Source organism: Mus caroli, unplaced genomic scaffold (assembly GCF_978045245.1).
Source record: "Mus caroli unplaced genomic scaffold, Mus_caroli_1 scaffold_2, whole genome shotgun sequence".
In the NCBI taxonomy this organism is placed as follows: domain Eukaryota; kingdom Metazoa; phylum Chordata; class Mammalia; order Rodentia; family Muridae; genus Mus; species Mus caroli.
Window position 1 is genome coordinate 14,049,038 of NW_028227257.1, and position 17,781 is coordinate 14,066,818.

The 17,781-nt window shown below is 52.7% G+C and overlaps 1 protein-coding gene across 1 annotated transcript in view; it reads left to right on the forward strand.

Moving 5' to 3' along the window:
* The first annotated feature begins 2,741 nt into the window (after positions 1 to 2,741).
* Slc13a3 (solute carrier family 13 member 3) overlaps positions 2,742 to 17,781 on the forward strand; it is a 70,347-nt gene continuing 55,307 nt past the window's right edge. The window contains exon 1 of the mRNA XM_021185867.3: positions 2,742 to 2,883. Coding sequence (XP_021041526.1) covers positions 2,773 to 2,883 — 111 coding nt within the window. The 5' untranslated portion in view covers positions 2,742 to 2,772. The remainder of the gene's footprint in view (positions 2,884 to 17,781) is intronic.

The window sequence follows — 17,781 nt, forward strand, 5'->3', positions numbered from 1 at the left end:
CCAGCTCCTGACACAGAGCATTTGAAGCCAGAGACGACTGAGGCCACACAGAGGCTGAGGGCCAGGAAGACCGATTGCCTCTTCCTGAGGGAAAATGGGATGAACACCATTCTCTGCTGACCCTTCACACAGAATGTCCATGGTGTGTTCAAAGATTAACAAACAAAACTGCCTGTGGGAGAGCTGGCTTTGTTAGTAACCAATACTGCAGGGGGATCAGGGTTTGGTCCTCAGCGCCCAGGCCTCGGAACTCATTATCAAACCTCCTGGAACTCCAGTTCCAGGGGATCTGATGTCCTCTTCTGGGCTCTGTGGACACTCTTGTGGCAGACACTAACAGAGATACATAAATAATAGCTATTTTAAAATGTGACCATCAACAGAATTAATAGATCTTAAGGTAACTTAGGTTCTTAAAACTTAGGACTTAAAATGTGGACAAAAATAATTTAAAAAAATAGAGCAGCATTCATAAATAAACGGGACCATTCCTCTGAGACTTGAAACTGTAACAAGCCAATGGAGAAGACGCTAGGGTCAAAGGCGTGACCTCGTGCACGAGGACGGAGCCCGGCAGCAAGGAGATAGAGTGAAGACCAAGTTAAGCAAACCAAAGTGGGTTATTGAGGGTTCTCAGACCGGGACACACAGAGGGAAAAGGCAAAAAAATGTGGAAGAATCTGAAATTTACACACTAATGCCAAGCGATCTAACATAAGTGTTATTGATGGTTAGAGACACAGGATAAAGCTTGAGATGAAGGAAGCATTTGAAGGGAGAATGGTTGGGACCATGTCACAGCTGGCAGAAGATGGGGATGCTTAGAAACCCTGAGCCAAACCCAACCAAGGCCATGACACTGAGAGATCTTCCCAAACAGCCAGAGTTAAGATGGACACCGCCAGCCATCAGGAAACCGTGATAAAAACCATGGGAGTTTGTTAGTGGAACTGTGGGAAATGTTAGCACAGTGGTCCCTCCCTTTCTCTCCGCCCCTTTCCCTTTTCCCCTCTCTTTCTTGTGCAGTTTTTATTTTAGTACGAGAGGGAGAGAGAGAGAGAGAGAGAGAGAGAGAGAGAGAGAGAGAGAGAAAGAGAGGGAGAGAGGGAGAGAGGGAGAGAAAGAAAGGAGAGAGAGAGAGAAGAGAGAGAGAGAGAGAAAGAGAGGGAGAGAGGGAGAGAAAGAAAGGAGAGAGAGAGAGAGAGAGAGAGAGAGAGAGAGAGAAGAGAGAGAAAAGAGAGAAAAGAGAGAGAGAGAATGCACACTTGTGTGTGGTGGTCAGAGGACAATTTACAGGAATCTTTGATCTCCTTCTATGGTGGGTCCCAGGGACCAAACTCAGGTCACCAGGCCTAGAGGTGCCTTCACCTGCTGAGCCAACCCCTCTTCTGTACTTTCTATCTCCATGTGTGTGCATGACGTGCGTGCGTGCGTGTGTGCGTGCGTGCGTGCGTGCGTGCATGTGTGTGTGTACAGGCATGTGAGAGTGTGGGCATGTGTTGTTGGAAGACCTCGTTGGTTGTCACATTCCATCTAGTTTGAGAGAGTATTACATTGCTGTGGCTGGACTGAAGTCAGCCATGTTAACAAGACCTTGGGTTTTCTAAGCCTGAAGTTGAAACTAAGCCCACAGCATGGCCATGATTCCAAATGTTTGCAGAGCAGCAGCAATGTTAGGAATGATAAGCAAAGGGGACCCAGGGATCAGTGAGGCTCTCATATTTTACAGGACCTGGTAAGATGGCAGTGCCCATAGATTATAAGCTGTGTGTATGCAAAGTTCTGAACCAAGCCCCCACCCACCCACCCCCCACACGTCAAAAACCAAGAAGCTTCCCAACAAGTCCCTTTCTCCACAGAAACCACTCAGGCCCCAGGAGCCAGGACAAGGTCCCCATTGACAGTAGCCAGTGGGGAAACATGTCGCGCTCCCAAGGAGGGTGGAGGACCCACTCAGGGCCGAATGCAGAGTCAGGCCTTGTGCCTCCTGCTTTGCATGGCCAAGGCCTTGTGTTCCTTCCAGGCATCTCTGGGAAGCAGAAGAGTCCGGCTGATCCATCACTGCTCAGCAGTCCACGGAGGATGTGGAGAAGCTGGGCCTCCATGAGTGGCTAGCGGGAATGTGAATAGTGCAGAGTAAGACCAAAGAGTCCCTATTTTCTTAAAATAGTGGAGGTTGGATCTTGAGCTGACTTAGCAGCTGCCCATATGAAACCAGGGGCATTGGCACACTTCCATAATGCCAACCCTCAGAAAGTAGTGGCAGGAGGATGGGAGTTAAAGGTGGTCCTCAGCAGCATAGGGAGATGCAGGCCAGCTTGGGCTAAATGAGAGCCTGTCAATATCAAGCAGGTTGTGGCATCTGTCACTGAGAAGGGAAACTCCTACCCACAGGTGACCGGTCCCTTTGCACGAAGCACTATCTCACTTAAAACCCCAACCAACCTCCACGGCTGAAGAGGCTGCAACCACGGTCACTAGAGGTCTCAGTAGCGTGGTCTGTCCCTACAGGGTCTGAACTGGTTTGACAGTGCTGAGGCCTTTAGTCCCACCTGGGCTTTGCCCCATTTCCCACGTGAGTCCAGAGTGGGGCGCGGGGGCGGGTGGGGTGCTCTGGGGCCCCTTCCCTGCTCCTTGTCCTCGACTTTCCCCGGCCCAGGAGGCGCGGCTGGGGCGGTTCCGCTTGGCTCCTCCCCGTCCCTTGGGGCTTTAGGTCCCTGCCTGCGGCCGCTGAGGGGCAGTCGGGCCGCCCGGTCTCCAGCGATCGCGCGGATGGCGGCGCTGGCGGCTCTGGCCAAGAAGGTGTGGAGCGCGCGGCGCCTCCTGGTGCTGCTGCTGGTGCCGCTGGCTCTGCTGCCCATTCTCTTCGCCCTGCCGCCCAAGGTACGGTGGTCCCGGGTCGAGACCCTCCCGCCTTGAGCCTGTCTACCCCTAGGAGCACCCGCTCCCCTTCTCCCTTCCTTGCCTCTCCCTGGTCCGCCTCTCTCGGTCCTCCCACTCTTCTAAAGTTTGAGCTCTGACCGCTTGCTTGGTGCTACTTCACAGTCTTTCCGAAGAACAACTGTGTGACCTGTCGCCAGTCACTTAACCTCTCTGAACTTTGGTTTGCGTACCCCTTACCTAGAAAGAGGGAATATGATAACGCAACATAGGCTCACGGTGAAGATAAAGGAGTCAGTCTATGTCAGTGTCTTAAATGGGTGCTAGCTGCTTTTGCTCTGTAGCAGTTGCTCAATGACTGGAGAACTACACCTTCCTGAGCGCTTCCTAGGAGAGGTGTCACCTGTCCTGTGTCACCCCTGAAAAAAATCCCTTCAGAACACACCCCCCTCCCCACTCATGCTGGGTCAACTAAGGCTTAGAGACAGCAGGGGACACTTTCATGGGTGACTCCCAATGGGAAACCCCTGAGTGCCCACATCTGAGAGCCCAGGGCCTTTGCTGTTCCCAGAGTCCAGTTCTCTTAGAGAGAAGGCTGGAGTGAGTTCCTAGGGACCAGAACCTGTGTCCAGCCCATCAGGACTTCCAGAAGGGCACGAGGCCCATCGCATTAAGTGGCTTCTTCCAGAAGGTGCTTGGCCACATCATGACAGTGCTGAATGAGCTAGCCGATGGTCACAAAATAAAGGAGAGGTGATGGTGTCCTTTAATATGTGTCAGGCAGCAGAGCCCCAGGGAGCGGCCTGCTGCAGAAGGGCTCCTGCGTGCCTAACAAGGAACGGTGACCCCAGGCTGGCCGTGCACAGCAAGTCCTTTAGTGCTCAGCTATCTAGCCCGTCAGACTCTGTTGACATTGAAGAGAGCAAATAAATGACCTCAGAAGGAGTAGGTCACCCTTGCCAAGGCCAATGGGGCCCTGGACGAGCGAGCAACTGGCCTGGGGGCTCCCCGGCTCCCTTCCTTGTCCAGGTTTCACTTTCCTTGGCTTTAAAACGAGATGACCATCTCTTTGCTTTTGGGAATCAGTGTTGCAGTTGGTTGAGGCTGGAGTGATCAGCTCGGGAAAAGGTGGAAGGTCGAGCCAGGACATCAGTCTTGTGGCCAACAGATGTCTGAATAGGGACGGTGGATGCATAGGAACCTTATGGCTGCAGGGACCACGGCTGCTGTGTGCTCCACCCCAGAGGCAAATATCACAAGAGCAGACCCACCAGCATGAGTTTCGGGTGAGGTCCTGCCAAGACAGGGACGGTTCCACCTTGGGTCTAAATGGATGGGGCAGCCACAGCCACCTTAACCTGTGTTAGCTGGGTAGATGTCAGGGATTGTGGCCTGCCTGATAAGGAAAGGCCTCCGGCCAGGCTCTGCAGCAGTATCTTCTGCAGTCTGCTCAGCCAGGGAGGTGCCTGTGTTTGCCTTCCTACTTGACACGTGAGGAAGTAAAGGCTCAGGAGGCTGGGTAACCTGCCCAACGCAGCCCAGGGTAGCCACACGCCAGGGATAGCAGGGGGTGTGGCTCAGCACAAACCTCAAACTTAAGGCATCGTGAGACTTTCGAATCTTACTTTTGGGGTAAGTCAGTGGTGAGATTCTCAGGCAGGTGTAGATGACATGGTACGGCAGGGTCAGAGAATCACACATGCTCGGTGGGGCTGCGTACACTGGGCTGGTGCCCTCTTCGTTATCAGGAAAGGACCACTCATTTGTTTGTGGCTCCCTGGGTAAGAACTGCATATGTGGGCCTGAGATGTCACCGCTAGGACCTGGCCTTGGCAGACAGGTGGATCCGTTGAGTGAGGAGGCTTGGCATCTCTGCATTCAGAATGGTTTACATAGTTTTCCTCAAGCTCCTGGCTGGTAAGAGCTGGTGTGTCCTCCTCTTGGTTGTGAAATGTGATTCCACAGAAGGCAACTCTCGGTTCATAGCTAGCAGGCAGTGTAGACATGGCCTCCCTAAGCCTGCAGGGCCAATCTCAAAAAGCTGATGGCAGCTTGGAGTGTCTGTAGTGTTTACCCAACTTCCCTCATCAGAGACTGCTTGGAAGTCTCTGAGCCCGAGGCATGCCCAGGCCACCAAGCAGGTGGCATTGGACAAGCATGGCCTAGAGATCCTTGGGAGTGGCAGGTACCAGATGAGGGAAGAAACTTAGAAGACCAGGTCATCTTCCATTTGGTATGTTATGGAGAAATGGAGCCCACGCCAGCTCAGCGCTGGCTTTCTATCTCTGTGATCCACCCAGGCCACACATTCTGATGTTTATGAGTCACTGGTCCAGAAGGCGCTGGCCCACTGTGGAAAGCTGGGGTTGGGGACAGAGAGGCTCCTAGCACATGCTATGAGTCAAAGGTGCGAGGCAGGAGGGAAAGGACACGCCAAGACCAGGCCTAGAATTCCCCGCCCCCAAGGCATCTTTTTCCATGACCCCAGGGGTTGCCAGCAACTCTGGACAGAAGTCAAGAGCTGCTGTGTTTCCCACCAAAGGCCATCTCTGGAGGTGGGAGTGTATCGGTGGCCTGCGTAGCTGGTGGGTGTGGCTGCTTTTGAGTTAATACCAGCCCGTCTGCTGGCAGAGTAGCTTCCTCTCCTCTGGTTCCACAAGGAACAGACAGATGCTCTGAACCCCCTGGCCGCTGTGAGTTCTTCACCACTGGGTGACTCTGAAGATGCTATAAGCACGGGCGGCTGGGGAAGTTCCAGGCTGGACAGAGACAGAAGGTTGCACAGGTGGTGCACAGAGCAAGCTGCAGCTGTGGCTAAACCAGGTCTTAGGGCACAGCTGGATCCCCCTAGGGACACTCCCTGCTTCTGAATTTGCCCATAGGTGTCCTCTGGAAAGGCTTGACCTGGGGCAGGGAGGGGGAGGGGGGAGGACAGCAATCTTTTTAGGGGGTAGTGGGTCCCCAAGGTACCTTTCTTTTCTTTGGCTCAGTCTCTTGCCTGTGGGTGGCACGAGAAGGCGTTTCTTTTCCTGTTTGTGGGGATTTGAGATCAGGACTTCTCTGTGATCCAGACAAGTCACTGGCTCCCATGGGCCTCCCTTTCAACACAGCCAACATGCTGTCTGCCTCCCTGGTTATCCTTTGGGTCCCATGGCACAATCACCATGGACACATGGGGCTTTGTGACTTTTGAGCTCAATATTCAAGAATGGGGGTACTTACATTGTCAGATAAGGGAAACCGAGGCTCAGGGGGCATTAGTGATGGATGAATAGGGGCCCTAAGATGAAGGAATAGAGAAGATGGCTCTGGGCTTGAAGGCAGAGTTTCTGAGTCTCCTTTCCTTCTTGGTAGGCAAGGGCTCCCTAACTCAGTGGGCTGTGAATTCAGACAAAGCTCAGGGCAATACAGGACTTGGACATTCATTGCCATAACAACGGCCAGCACCTTGGCCCCTCCCCACCTGAGCTTGGATATCACACCTCAGTTCCTTTCGCTCCCATAGTGGTCTTAAGAAGGAAGTACAGTGGCCATCCTCATCAGATGAGGAGATGGCGACAGAAGTTGAGTCATGTTCCCAAGGTCACATAGCTTCTGATTACCAACCCAGAGCCTGTCCATGCTCTCTAGGCCCTGAGCATTGGAAGACAAAGTGACCAGGTGGTGTAAAGCCCTGGTGGAGATTTCTGGAAAAACAATTGATTTCCAGCCCTGTGGTTGATGCTTTCCATGACCAGACCTTGCTGAATGTCTTCACTTAGCTGGCTTTTCACTGAAGTCCAGAGAGGGATAGGGGTGGTGAGGGGAGGGGGAAGGGGGCACATGGGAGGGGCTGACAGCTCAGATCATAAAACTCTCACCTTGGAAGTGTGGGGACCTGAGTTCAATCCTGAGAACACGTGAGAAAATGTCCTGTGCATCTGTGATCCCTCGCTGTGGGAGGCAGAGCCAGGGGCATCCCTGGGACTCACTGGTTGGTCAAGCCAGCCTAATTAGTGAATTCCGGGCCACTGAGACACTCAGTCTTGAGGAGGCCGATGGCTTTCCTGAGGGTGTCCGCTAGTCTCCAGGTAAACAGACACATTATATATGAAAACACACACACACACATACACACACACACACGCTCTGCTAACTACTTGGTCACATTCCTCTTGTTTACTTCTTCAAAGACCGCAAACCTGTCCTGCCCTCCCACACTCCCCTCTAGAAAACTTAAATACACTGTCTTACAGGGGAGCCTTTATGTGGGGTCCGTCTGTGAAAATCCAGGTCTATAATGACTGAATGGACAGAGAGCAGCTCACACGTGTGATGGCAGAGACCAAGGGGAGGCCAGGCCTCAGAACTGGCGCTCACCCCAGGGCCTTTGTATATGCGTTTCCCTCTGTCTGGACCACTGTTGTCTGAGCAGTCTGCAAGGCTGACTCCCTCAGTTTACCTATGTGGTTCACACCACCTCCTCCAAGGCTTCCCCGCCACCACCTTCAGGTCCTCTCTAAAAGGGAAAATCCCCACACTCTACTGTCTTCTCTGCTCCTTTCCCTGACAACCTTTATCACCAGCCGGCAATCTGTCACATATTAAGCGATGTATCTGTCAGCATGCCATCTACATCGCCACCCCCCTCCGCCCCCGGCCCCTGAGGGAGGTCAGCTCCAGGAGGGCAGGGTTCTCTGTCCCTACCTCCCTGTCTTCAGCCAGCATAGGGCCTGACATGTAGTAGACAGCAAATCCAAGTTGCATAAGAGAACAAAGGAATGCTGGTCGACAGCCAAGCTCTAGCCGTGCACTTCTCACAAATCCTCCCGTGACCCTGGTGAGGCGCTCCCGTGGTCCTCTCTGTCTGCCCCATGCAGATCAGCTCTGAGGGGCTCTGGTTCTGTGAGTGCTGGCGAATGGATGACAGTCATAGGATGCTTCCCGGGCTGAGGCCAAAGTCTTGCTTGTCCTTAGGCCTTTTGCCTTGTTTACCATGGTGCTTGGGTGACAGAGACAGACAAGCTTTTACCTAGGGTCAGGCTGGCAAGCCAAAAGGCATCTGCCCCATGGATCCTGGCCTGGATGGAGTAGGGACGGGGAGGAGGGCAGGACACTGCTGGCTGTGCTGGAAGAGGCAGGAAAGTAGGCCTCCCTCTACCCCACCCTAAGCTTCAGGGAACCCTGACCCCAGAGGGCAGGAACATGCAGAAGCCGCACTGGCTGAGCACCTACTCTGAGTCTGGCTGAGAGCCTACTATGTGCGTGGCACATTATATTCAATGGAAGCGGTCCTTTGACATCAACCAAGGCGGCCTCCAAGGTCTAAGGCAGTAGACCAACTTGGACATTAGCAGAGGTCTCAAGTCACTTTCAGGTCCTGCCCAGCACTGTCACCTGCCTGCCACCTCTCCTCATGGTGCTGGGATTGGTCAGGGAGCTCCTAGCCACAGTTACTGTCATGAAGGAATAAGCTCTTCACACACACAGCTGCCTTAGAAACAGGAGCAGGCCACCATGCCGCCAAGAGTACCCAGGAAGCCCAGGGCCTGCGGGAGGCAGAGGCAGGGAGGAAGGGCTGCTGAGAATGAAAGCTGAGGCAGGGCAACTGGTCAAGGCCGACCGCTGGTAGGAGCTCAGTGAGCTCTGGTACGCAGGGCTGTCCCCAGATGCTGTCTGGCCCTCTGTGATTTGGGGAGGTGAACAGCAACTTGGAGCAGACCCTCTGAGCAGACTGCAGGCGTGGGCTCCCCAGTGGTTACATTACCAGGCAAGAAATGGTGCAGGCTTCTCATCTTTAGGAATCGACGCACCTTGCATGGCGCAGCCCCTCCGGCTGTCTGACCACCAGAGGCAGAAACTAGGAAACACGATCAGAGCTCTCTCTTGCCCTCACTTCTTTTCTTACTCTCTTCCAGCCGCTCATGAGCCTGCTACTTCTTCACACCTGCCCTGCCGTGTTTACCTCAGGACTTTTGCACCCACTCTGCCTCTGGAATTCTCTTACCCTAATCAGCTGCAGCTGGAAGGCTAATGTTATCGAAGTCTTGAGCACAAGGGCACTGCCTCCAAGGAGTCCTCCTGGATGACCACTTTAAAAATCTTGGCGCACGCCTTTAATCCCAGCACTTGGGAGGCAGAGGCAGGTGGATTTCTGAGTTCGAGGCCAGCCTGGTCTACAAAGTGAGTTCCAGGACAGCCAGGGCTATACAGAGAAACCCTGTCTCGAAAAAACCAAAAAAAAAAAAAAAAAACTTGCCTCACTCACCCCCAGAGAACCTCTCTAAAGCTACACCACCTGCTTATTGTCCGCATAGCACTGTGTACAGTCTTGCCCTGTTTCATATCTACATCTTATTCTGGGCTGTGGCCAGTATCAGGGCAAAACTTTATTGGCTGCATACAGTTCCCTCTGTGTCTCTAAGGTCTAGAACATAGCCTGACACATGAAGGATACTTGGCAACAGAGAGTAGTCAGCTTGGGTTTAAACAGAGGTCCTGGTTTCAGAGTGTGCATGCCTCCTAAACCCCCTGCCCACGTCTGGACTGTGGTGCCTTTGAGCAGAGGACAGCAGATTATGCTTCTCAAGCCGGGAGACAGAGGGAAGTCATCCTGGTCTCCCCACAGGGAACCCCAGATCATCCTAGGAGTCCTCCTGGCTAGGTGGCCGGCTGCCCATCCCTTACGGGCACCCCTAGCTCTGGGCCCCAGCCGTAGTCCTCTGAGGTCTGGCCAGCTTTCCACTTCTGCCAGGTGTGTAAACAGGCCTGCATGGTTCCCGGTGGCCCGGCAGGGAGCTAGATCGAGTGTCCTGACCCAGACCCACAGGATGGTGCCCTCTACACTGATGAGCTGAGGGTTCTGATACCCCCAGACCCTGAAGACACAGTCCTCATACCAGTGCCAAGCTGCTGCCTCCCGCGCAGATGCACCAGGGTCTTGGGAGGAGACACATGTGGCCATCCTGCCTCTTGGCTGTTTTCCTCCCCGACCTCAACTTCCTTCCCAGCAGAGTGGCTCAGTGAAAGCCACTTGCCAGGAAAATGAAAATGCTTAGTGCCCCACGGGTGCCTGGTAAAGGCTGACTGATGCCACCTGCAAGGTGAGGGTCCAGTGCCTGTGGTCTGTGTCTCAGAAACCCACATCAGGTGTGGCAGCACCCCAAAAGATAAAGACACTGGGATAGGACCCTCCAGGCCAGCATGCCCTTGCCACCCAGACGAGTGGGGATCCACAGTTTCCTGAGGAGGCCTTAATTCACAGGACTGAGAGGGGCCTCTGTGTTCAGTGTGTCAGGCTTCCTCTGCAGAGAAATGCAAGCTCCCCGGAGGCTGCAGGGAGAGACCTCTTCCCATTCCCCAGAAGTCCTTTAAGAGCCACGGTTCAGAGCAGTGTGGGTGGCACACACCTTTAATCCCAGCACTCAGGGCTGAGGCGGAGGCAGAGGAAATGGATCTGTGAGTTTGAGACCAGCCTGGTTTACAGAGTGAGTTCCAGGATAGCAGCTAGGCAGAAACACTGTCTTGAAAAACAAAAACAAAAACAAAAACAAAAACAAAAACAAAAACAAAACACAGATAAAAAGGATCAAAGCTCAAGATTCTGCCAGCTCAGGGATGTTCAGGGATGTCCACTGTGTGTGTGTGTGTGTGTCTAGCAACCAAAGCATAGAAAGGAGCAGGCATTGCACTGGGCTCCCCTGGATGGTGCATGGGAAATTAAAACACCTTTGAGGTAGCCCTCCCTCCTGTGACCTGGCTGGAGAAATGCCTCAGTGCTTAAGAGCACTCACTACAATCTCAGAAATCAGTGTTAAAATTTTTAAAAGCAATCTGACAAAAGTGTTGGACGGGATGTGGAGAAAGAGGAACCTTTATTTACTGCTGGTGGGTGTACAGATTCATAGGGCCATCGTGGAAACATGTTTGGAGGTTCCTCAAAAACATTTTAAATAGAACTAACATGAGACAGCTATTCCGCTCCTGGGATATGCCCAGAAAACCCCATGTCCTGCCATTTGGCTGATGGCTAGGGATATTGAACACTTTTAAAATTAGGGATTGGCTAGTCACTGGTTCTTTGGTTTTTTCCTTTCTTTTTTTTTTCTTTTTCTTTTAAACTGTCTATTCAATTACTTTGCCCATTCGCTGATTGGCAATTCTGTTTCCTTAATATTTAGTTTCTGCAGTTCATCAGCATGCCTGAGCAGAACCGAGAAAGCTCACCACCCATTCTGTAAAACTCCCAGTGCTGACCAGTTTCCTCCTCTGAATCCTGACTTTTATTTCCAGAGTCCCAGCTGTTGGTACTTGGGGCCAGCTCTCAGGCTGCTGGGGTTCTGATCAGAAAGTTCTCGCTGCCTCCGCTGCCTTGAGGATTGTACCCTCGGCTAGTGTCTGCAAGTTTCAGCATCCGGATCTTAAAATCGAGGTCTTTATTCCATCTCGAGTTGATTTTGAGGCGAGGTGAGAGATAGGAATCTAATTTCTGTCTTCTGCAGGTGGATACCCATTTTTGTCACTCCTGGCTGGACAGTCTATCCTTTCTCCAATGTATAGTTTTGCCTCCTTTGTCAAACACCAGGCATCTGTAGCTTTGCGGGTTTATTTCCAGTTCTCAATTCTGTTGGGGTCTCCCTGTCTGTCCCATACATCACCAGGCTGTCTTTGTCACTGTAGCTCTGCAGTACAGCCAAGACCGGGTGTGGTGATCCTTCTGGCCGTGTCTACTCCTTAGGTCTGCTTTGGCTGTTTGTGGTTCCATATGAATTTGGGGAAGGGAGTGTTTTTTTCTAGATCAGTGAGATGTGGCATCAGAATTTTGATAGGTGTTGCAATCTACACATAAGCTTTAGTAATATAGCCATTTCCATAATAAAAATTCTGCCAATCCAGGCACATGGGGGGGGGGTGTCCCCCCCATCCTCTAGCTTCCTTTCTCAGTGACTGGATGTTTTCATTGTGGAGGTCTTTAGTTAGATGTATTCACAGGCACTTAAGTTTGGAGGGATCTATTTTGAATGGGATATTTTCCTAGTTTCTTCTTCCATGTTGTAGTAAATATTTAAACTCAGTTAGGGGTTTCTAGCCTACCTTCGATCATTCAGTTCCCAGATAAAAGATACAAAACTTTTATATTTCTAGTAAGCCGTAAAAGCACAAGAGCTGGGCAGACAGCTGTCCTCTGAGCTATTAGGATCTGCTTCTCTTTCATTAACTCTGAGTTATAACTTGCCATGCTCCGTCTGCGCTGCTCTCACTGGCAGCCCTCATGGCCATGTTCTCACAGGGTTCTCATGAACCCTGTGGCATCTTCTCCTCTCTCTCTCCACCTTCTCTCTCCTCTCTTGTGGTTTCCTGCCTCAGACCCCCAAGTTCCGGAACCGAAGCCCTGCCTATCTCTCTTCTGCCCAGATATAGACTTTAGGCATCTTTCTTGACCAGTTGGGGATAACGTGAAGGGCAAGGTCACACAGCATCACTTGGTCTCTGTGAGGAGCTCCTCATCCCTGAGGCAACAAGGGCCAGTATTTAGCATTTCAGTACCTAGCAACAAACCAAACTACAAGAGCTTTACATTTAGGGAGCAAGGCTTGCACAGCAAAGGCTGGTAAACGTGAGAATTCACTCATAGGCCTAGACTTTTGGGTACAGAATTCAGCGTTACAGTACACAGCAACAGCCCAAACCCCAACATAAATAGGGGGTTCTGTTTTGAATGGGATAGCTTTCCTAGTTTCTTCCTTGGAGAGTACAAGAGAGAGAATAAGATACCTAAAGGTGGCCCTGCCTTGGCTACATGTGACACAGGGAGCACCTCTCCCTCATCCTACCCAACAGCTGTCCCTTTTCACCTCAGTGCCACACAAATTGCTCCAAGGACACCTGTGGCAGCCATGGGTCCGTGGATTCCTCTATGAAAGGTCCCGGCTACAGCCTGGGTTTACAGCAACTCAGAGTGAATGGGGAGCTGGAGAGACGTGGGTGGGCAGAACAAGATCACTATCTTCTGAGGACACATTCCACGCCAGGCCCCAAGCTACTCTTTAGCTACGCACTGGCTCCCTCACTGGTCACAGCAGCTCTGTTCAGAAATCGGTAAACTGAGGCATGGGGCATGTTCAGCTCAGCACCTCCTCTGTCCACAGGTAGGGTTAGCATAAGATAAAGCCAAGGCTGAAGCATGAAACGCACAGGTTTCAGACCTCCAAGGTGGGTCTGGGTGCCCCATGTGCAGTGCTGGATAATGCCCTCTGCAGGCGGTGCCTTTGACTCCCAACACTGGAAGGTTCTGGTAGAGGAAATGAAAGGGCATGGCCCGCAGCAGAAAGGGTTCTACACGCCCTTCTGCTTTCTTCCTGGGTGGCTCAGCTTGGAGGGCCAGCAGAGCTGAATGCAGGTTCCCTCTTGCTAAAGAGGAGACTGAGGCAGGGAAGGTTCTGTCAGAAGCACACGCAACATTCATGGTTGAGAAGTCTACCTGTTATACAGCGCATGGTGGGTCTCTACTAGTCTTCCCAGTCCTTACCCCTCCATGGTTCAGGCCCAGAAGTCACCAACAGAGTGGGTAGTGGCCCAGGAGCCCCCCATCATCTCTCTTGAGTGCCCTACTCAGTGCATGAGAGGTTTGCCTGGCTGCTTCTGGTTCCACACAGGGAAAGAAGGAGTTAAAGGGGGCAGAGAAAGCTTCTGTTCCTTTGCCCCAGCCCCAGCTCCCCAGGACCAAAAACTAAAAGCTTTCAGGAGAGAGGAGGGAGGAGGGAGGAGAGAGGAGAGAGGAGGAGAGAGGAGAGAAAGAGAGAGAGAGAGAGAGAGAGAGAGAGAGAGAGAGAGAGAGAGAGAGAGAGAGAGAGAGAGAGAGCACACGTGCACAGCTGGTAGAAGGTGGAACAGCCTTTTCTTTGTTGTCGCCTCCACTTCAAGGGAGGCACCATCTCGCTCCCAGGAACCCAGAAGGCAGAGGGCTTGAGCCTGGAGATGACCAGGGCAAGGAGAGCCAGGATGCCCCCCCCCTTCCCAGCCCTTACCTTCCCACGACCCTCTGGGGCCAGGCAGCACCCAAAGCTTGCTGCTTCCATTGTGGTCCAGCTTTGCATGGTCCGGCTTTGCTAATGGCAAAGCTAGACTTCTATCGAGACCAAAGAACTAACGAGTGCAGCAGGGCTGCTCCTGCAGGGCTTTGGGCAGGCATTGGGGCCACCCGCACTCATCAGCTGACGTGACCAACTGAGGTACAGAGACGTACCTCATTATACAGCTGGCTTAAAACCCGGCACTCAAAGCCTACTCCCAAGCCCAAGCTGCATTCCCCACCTCTGGCTGGCTACCTACGTCAGTCCTGGTCTCCCTAATATCTTGCCTCTAGAGAGCCCCAGAGACTTCCAGAGTCCTAGTTTGGAGTGCAATTGGCCAGTCAATTCCCCTGGGCAGCTTTCTTCAGGGTCCCTGCCCTGTCCAGCACAAATCTCCCTGTCACGGCATCTCTCAGTTCAGTCAAGCAGTGAAGCAGCCATCTAGAGCTGATTGAAACTGCACGTCCAGGTAATAGATAAGCAACACTGCTCTGAGCCTCAGTCTACTCATCAACACAATGGGTCCATCTTTCCAGGTCTCGCACAGCGAACTGAGAACAGACTCTAGAGGCCCCTGGCTGTAGTTAAATCCAGCTCAGCTACTTGACTGAGCTGCCACGGTGGAGACAATCACCCTGAGTGTGCTTCTGGTCTAGCCCTCCCTGCCTCAGTCTCCCCTTTGTCATGAAGGAACCTGTAGACCCATCTGTTGACCCTCCAAGCTGAGACACCCAGGGAGGAAGTGGAACTCCTCACAGAACATTTTTTTTCTGAGGGTCTTGAGCTGTGGCCTGAGCAGGGACCTGCCTCCCATGAGCCGGTGCACCCGGCTGTAAAATCATTTCTGGGGTAGATATGGACTCCCACAGCAGGGGGCACAGTGGTTCGGGGCAATCTTGTTCTTCCACTTCCTGGCTGTTTGAACGTGGTAAAGTAACTCAGTTTCCCTAGGCTGCAGTTTCCACCTACATAAAATGGAAAGACTGCTGGGAAGAAGGTCGCAGGGCTGAGGGGAAGCTTGGTTTGTGTATCTAAGAAACCGAAAGATTAAGGCCCATTCAAGGCACTCGGGCAGCCCTCTGCAGTACTGAGGAGCTTTCTGTGCCTGGAGGAGCTTTAATGGAGCCTGGAACTCTCCCCTGAACCCTCTGGCCTTTCCTCTTCTGAGGCCCCAGGTTCTTGGAGCCCCCTTTTCTTTCCCCTCTAAGCTGGAATAGGGCTCATCTGTCCTAGTGGGGTGTCTGGAAGGTCAAAGAAGTACTGAAGAAAACCTCAATGGCCACCCCTTTGTCCTTCTTATCTTTAGCTCAAAGCCCAGAACCCTAGAGCTATGAGTAGTAGAGGCTGAGATAGGGTCCCACGTAGCCCAGGCTAGTCTCAAACTCCTTATGTAGCTGAGGATAGATTTGATCAGGTAGCCTTTCTGCCTCTGACCCCCTGGGACTCCAGTCACAGAATGGGACAGTCTAGATGGGATTTGAACCTCATGTGATCAATACCTTTCGGCAGGAGAAGGTCTCAGGCTGCCACATGTGGACGCATCTCCTGGTCCCATGTTTAGAGCTGATGGAATTGCGGGACAGTTGGGGAGACAAAGGCACAACCAGCGAAGGAGCTGCCCAAGGTCATAAAGTGAGTCAGCTTCTTTTCCTGAGGCACACAGCAGTCTGTTCTAGGGTTGGGTCAGGCTGCTGGGGGCTCCTGATCTGGAGCCATTCCTGAGCGGAGTCTGCCTGCCTGCCTGCCTGCCGGCTTGTGAATGATTAGTGAGGCCTGGGCAGCCTGAGAGTGTGAGGTGCCCCGGGAGTACTTTTTAATGAATGGCTCTAGGAGCTTGAACTTGTCAGGACATCTGCTAATGAGTCCAGGGGTCAGCATTGTGCTGGGTGGGGGCAGGGGCAGGGCAGAATTCCCTAAACCAGCTCTGCAGACTCCGCCCCCAGCTCCCCTGTGGTGATCCCAGTGAGGCCTAAGTCAGAGAGGGAGAACCTGAGTCAAACTGACCAATTGCTGGTACTCGGACAGCAGCCTCCTGCGAGCACTCATTCACAGTCAGACACGGAGAGGCTCAGAAGGGACACATGTTTGCCCCCAAGGCTCTTCAAGTCTGGGAGCTGTGTTTAGGAGTGAGTGAGGCCTCCTGGCCTTGTCTCTGGGTCTCTGAGGCCTTCCCAGGTCCCTTACTTACAACTGGAAGCCTCTGTCTAGCATGCTTCTCGGCTTTGTGAACAGCGTTTCTATTGTGTTCTTGTTTGTGTTCCTAGGCCAGGACTTGTCCCCCAGGCCAGTGGTCTGTGCCGCAGACTCCCTTCCCCTCAGCACCTGTGTCTGCATGGCACCTACAGCCATCACCTTCACCCCTCAGAAAAGACCCCAAGTCCCTGGGGGCTATCTAAAACAAAAGCCCAAGGCCTTCTTTTGTTTGGCTTTGTTTCAGACAGGCATCTCATTATGGCAGCCTAGGCTGGCCTCAAACTTGGGATCCTCCTGCATCAGCCCCAGAGTGTTAGGACTATAGGGGTAGGCCACCAGGTTGGGAAAAAATCTCATGCAAAAGACAAGAAATGCGCACCAAGTGCGAGGGCCATTCTGTAGGAAGTGGTGCCACAACTGTCGTGTGCAAATGTCGCTGACTCTGTGTCATACCTGGCTGCCAGGTATACCCACAACGGCTGTGCTAGGAGGTCGAAACTCTTTAGGGAAGAGCTAAGTAATAGAGGCAAGATTTGAGCCCAGGCACCACAGCACTGGACACCACCCTATGAGCTACGGTCTCTGTCTCAGTTCCGTGTCTACTGCTGTCTCCATGGCCCCACACTTGCTTTGTGGGGCACTGCCTGTCTTCCAGGCAGACTCCTCTATGTGGTAGTAGGACGCCCTTGTTCCTAGCCTATCTATTTGCAAACAGGCTCAGAGATGGAGGTGCTTTGGCCAAGGTTCCACACCACAGTCAGAGCATCTAAACCTGACTGGCTCCTTTCCTGCCAGAGCCCCAAGTTCAGGGCCTCACAGTGACTGTGCATTCCCAGAGCCTTCATGAGCCTCAAAGGTGCAGGTACCACTGAGGGCATCTGGTCCCCAAGGGTTGCCTGGATCTCTACCACCATCCTGGTCACTAAGCATACACACCCCTGACAAAGGTCCCTGCTGTGGCCTAGGGGAACTTAGTGGGATTCAGTGTCCTGTGATCTGTCCTTGGCCATTTCCCTCTCTTTCCTTCATGGGCAGAGGGGCCAGCCTGGAGCAAGGGGGAAAAGTCACCTGGGGCTGCCTGGAAATCATTCCCCAGCTCAAAAATTAACCTTCTGACACGGCACTTTCTCCCCCTCCCCCTGCCTGCTTCGTCTGAAGACTTTAATCTCTGTGGCGAGGTTCGGCCTAAGCTCAGAGGCTGGGCTTTCTTTGGTTAAGGGATTATAATGCTTCCTGTGGGAAGGCCAGGTCCTATCCAGTGTGTCAGAGTAGCCCTGGCATGACTTTGGCTGAATCAAGGACGATAACCAACGGCCAACTCTGTCCTCCTTGTTCCTAATCAGGCTAGGACAAGAGTGATCCCAGGATACCTCACAGAGCAGGTTGAGGAAGGGGCTCCCAGGCAGAGGCAGGTGCAACATTTCTGTTCTAATACACAGTGGTGCATGCCTGGAACCCCAGGGCTCAGGAAGTTGAAGCAGGGGGATAGGAATCCAAGGCCAATAGTGGCACATAGTAAGTTTGGGGCCAGCCTGGGCTACGCAAGACTCTTGGCTCAAAAAGCCAACCAATCCTTCAGGTAAAAAACAGAAAGGTCTCTCTGCGGCTTAGGGCAGGATGCGAGCGGAGGCTCTGACTGAGGAGGGCAGCACTGGTA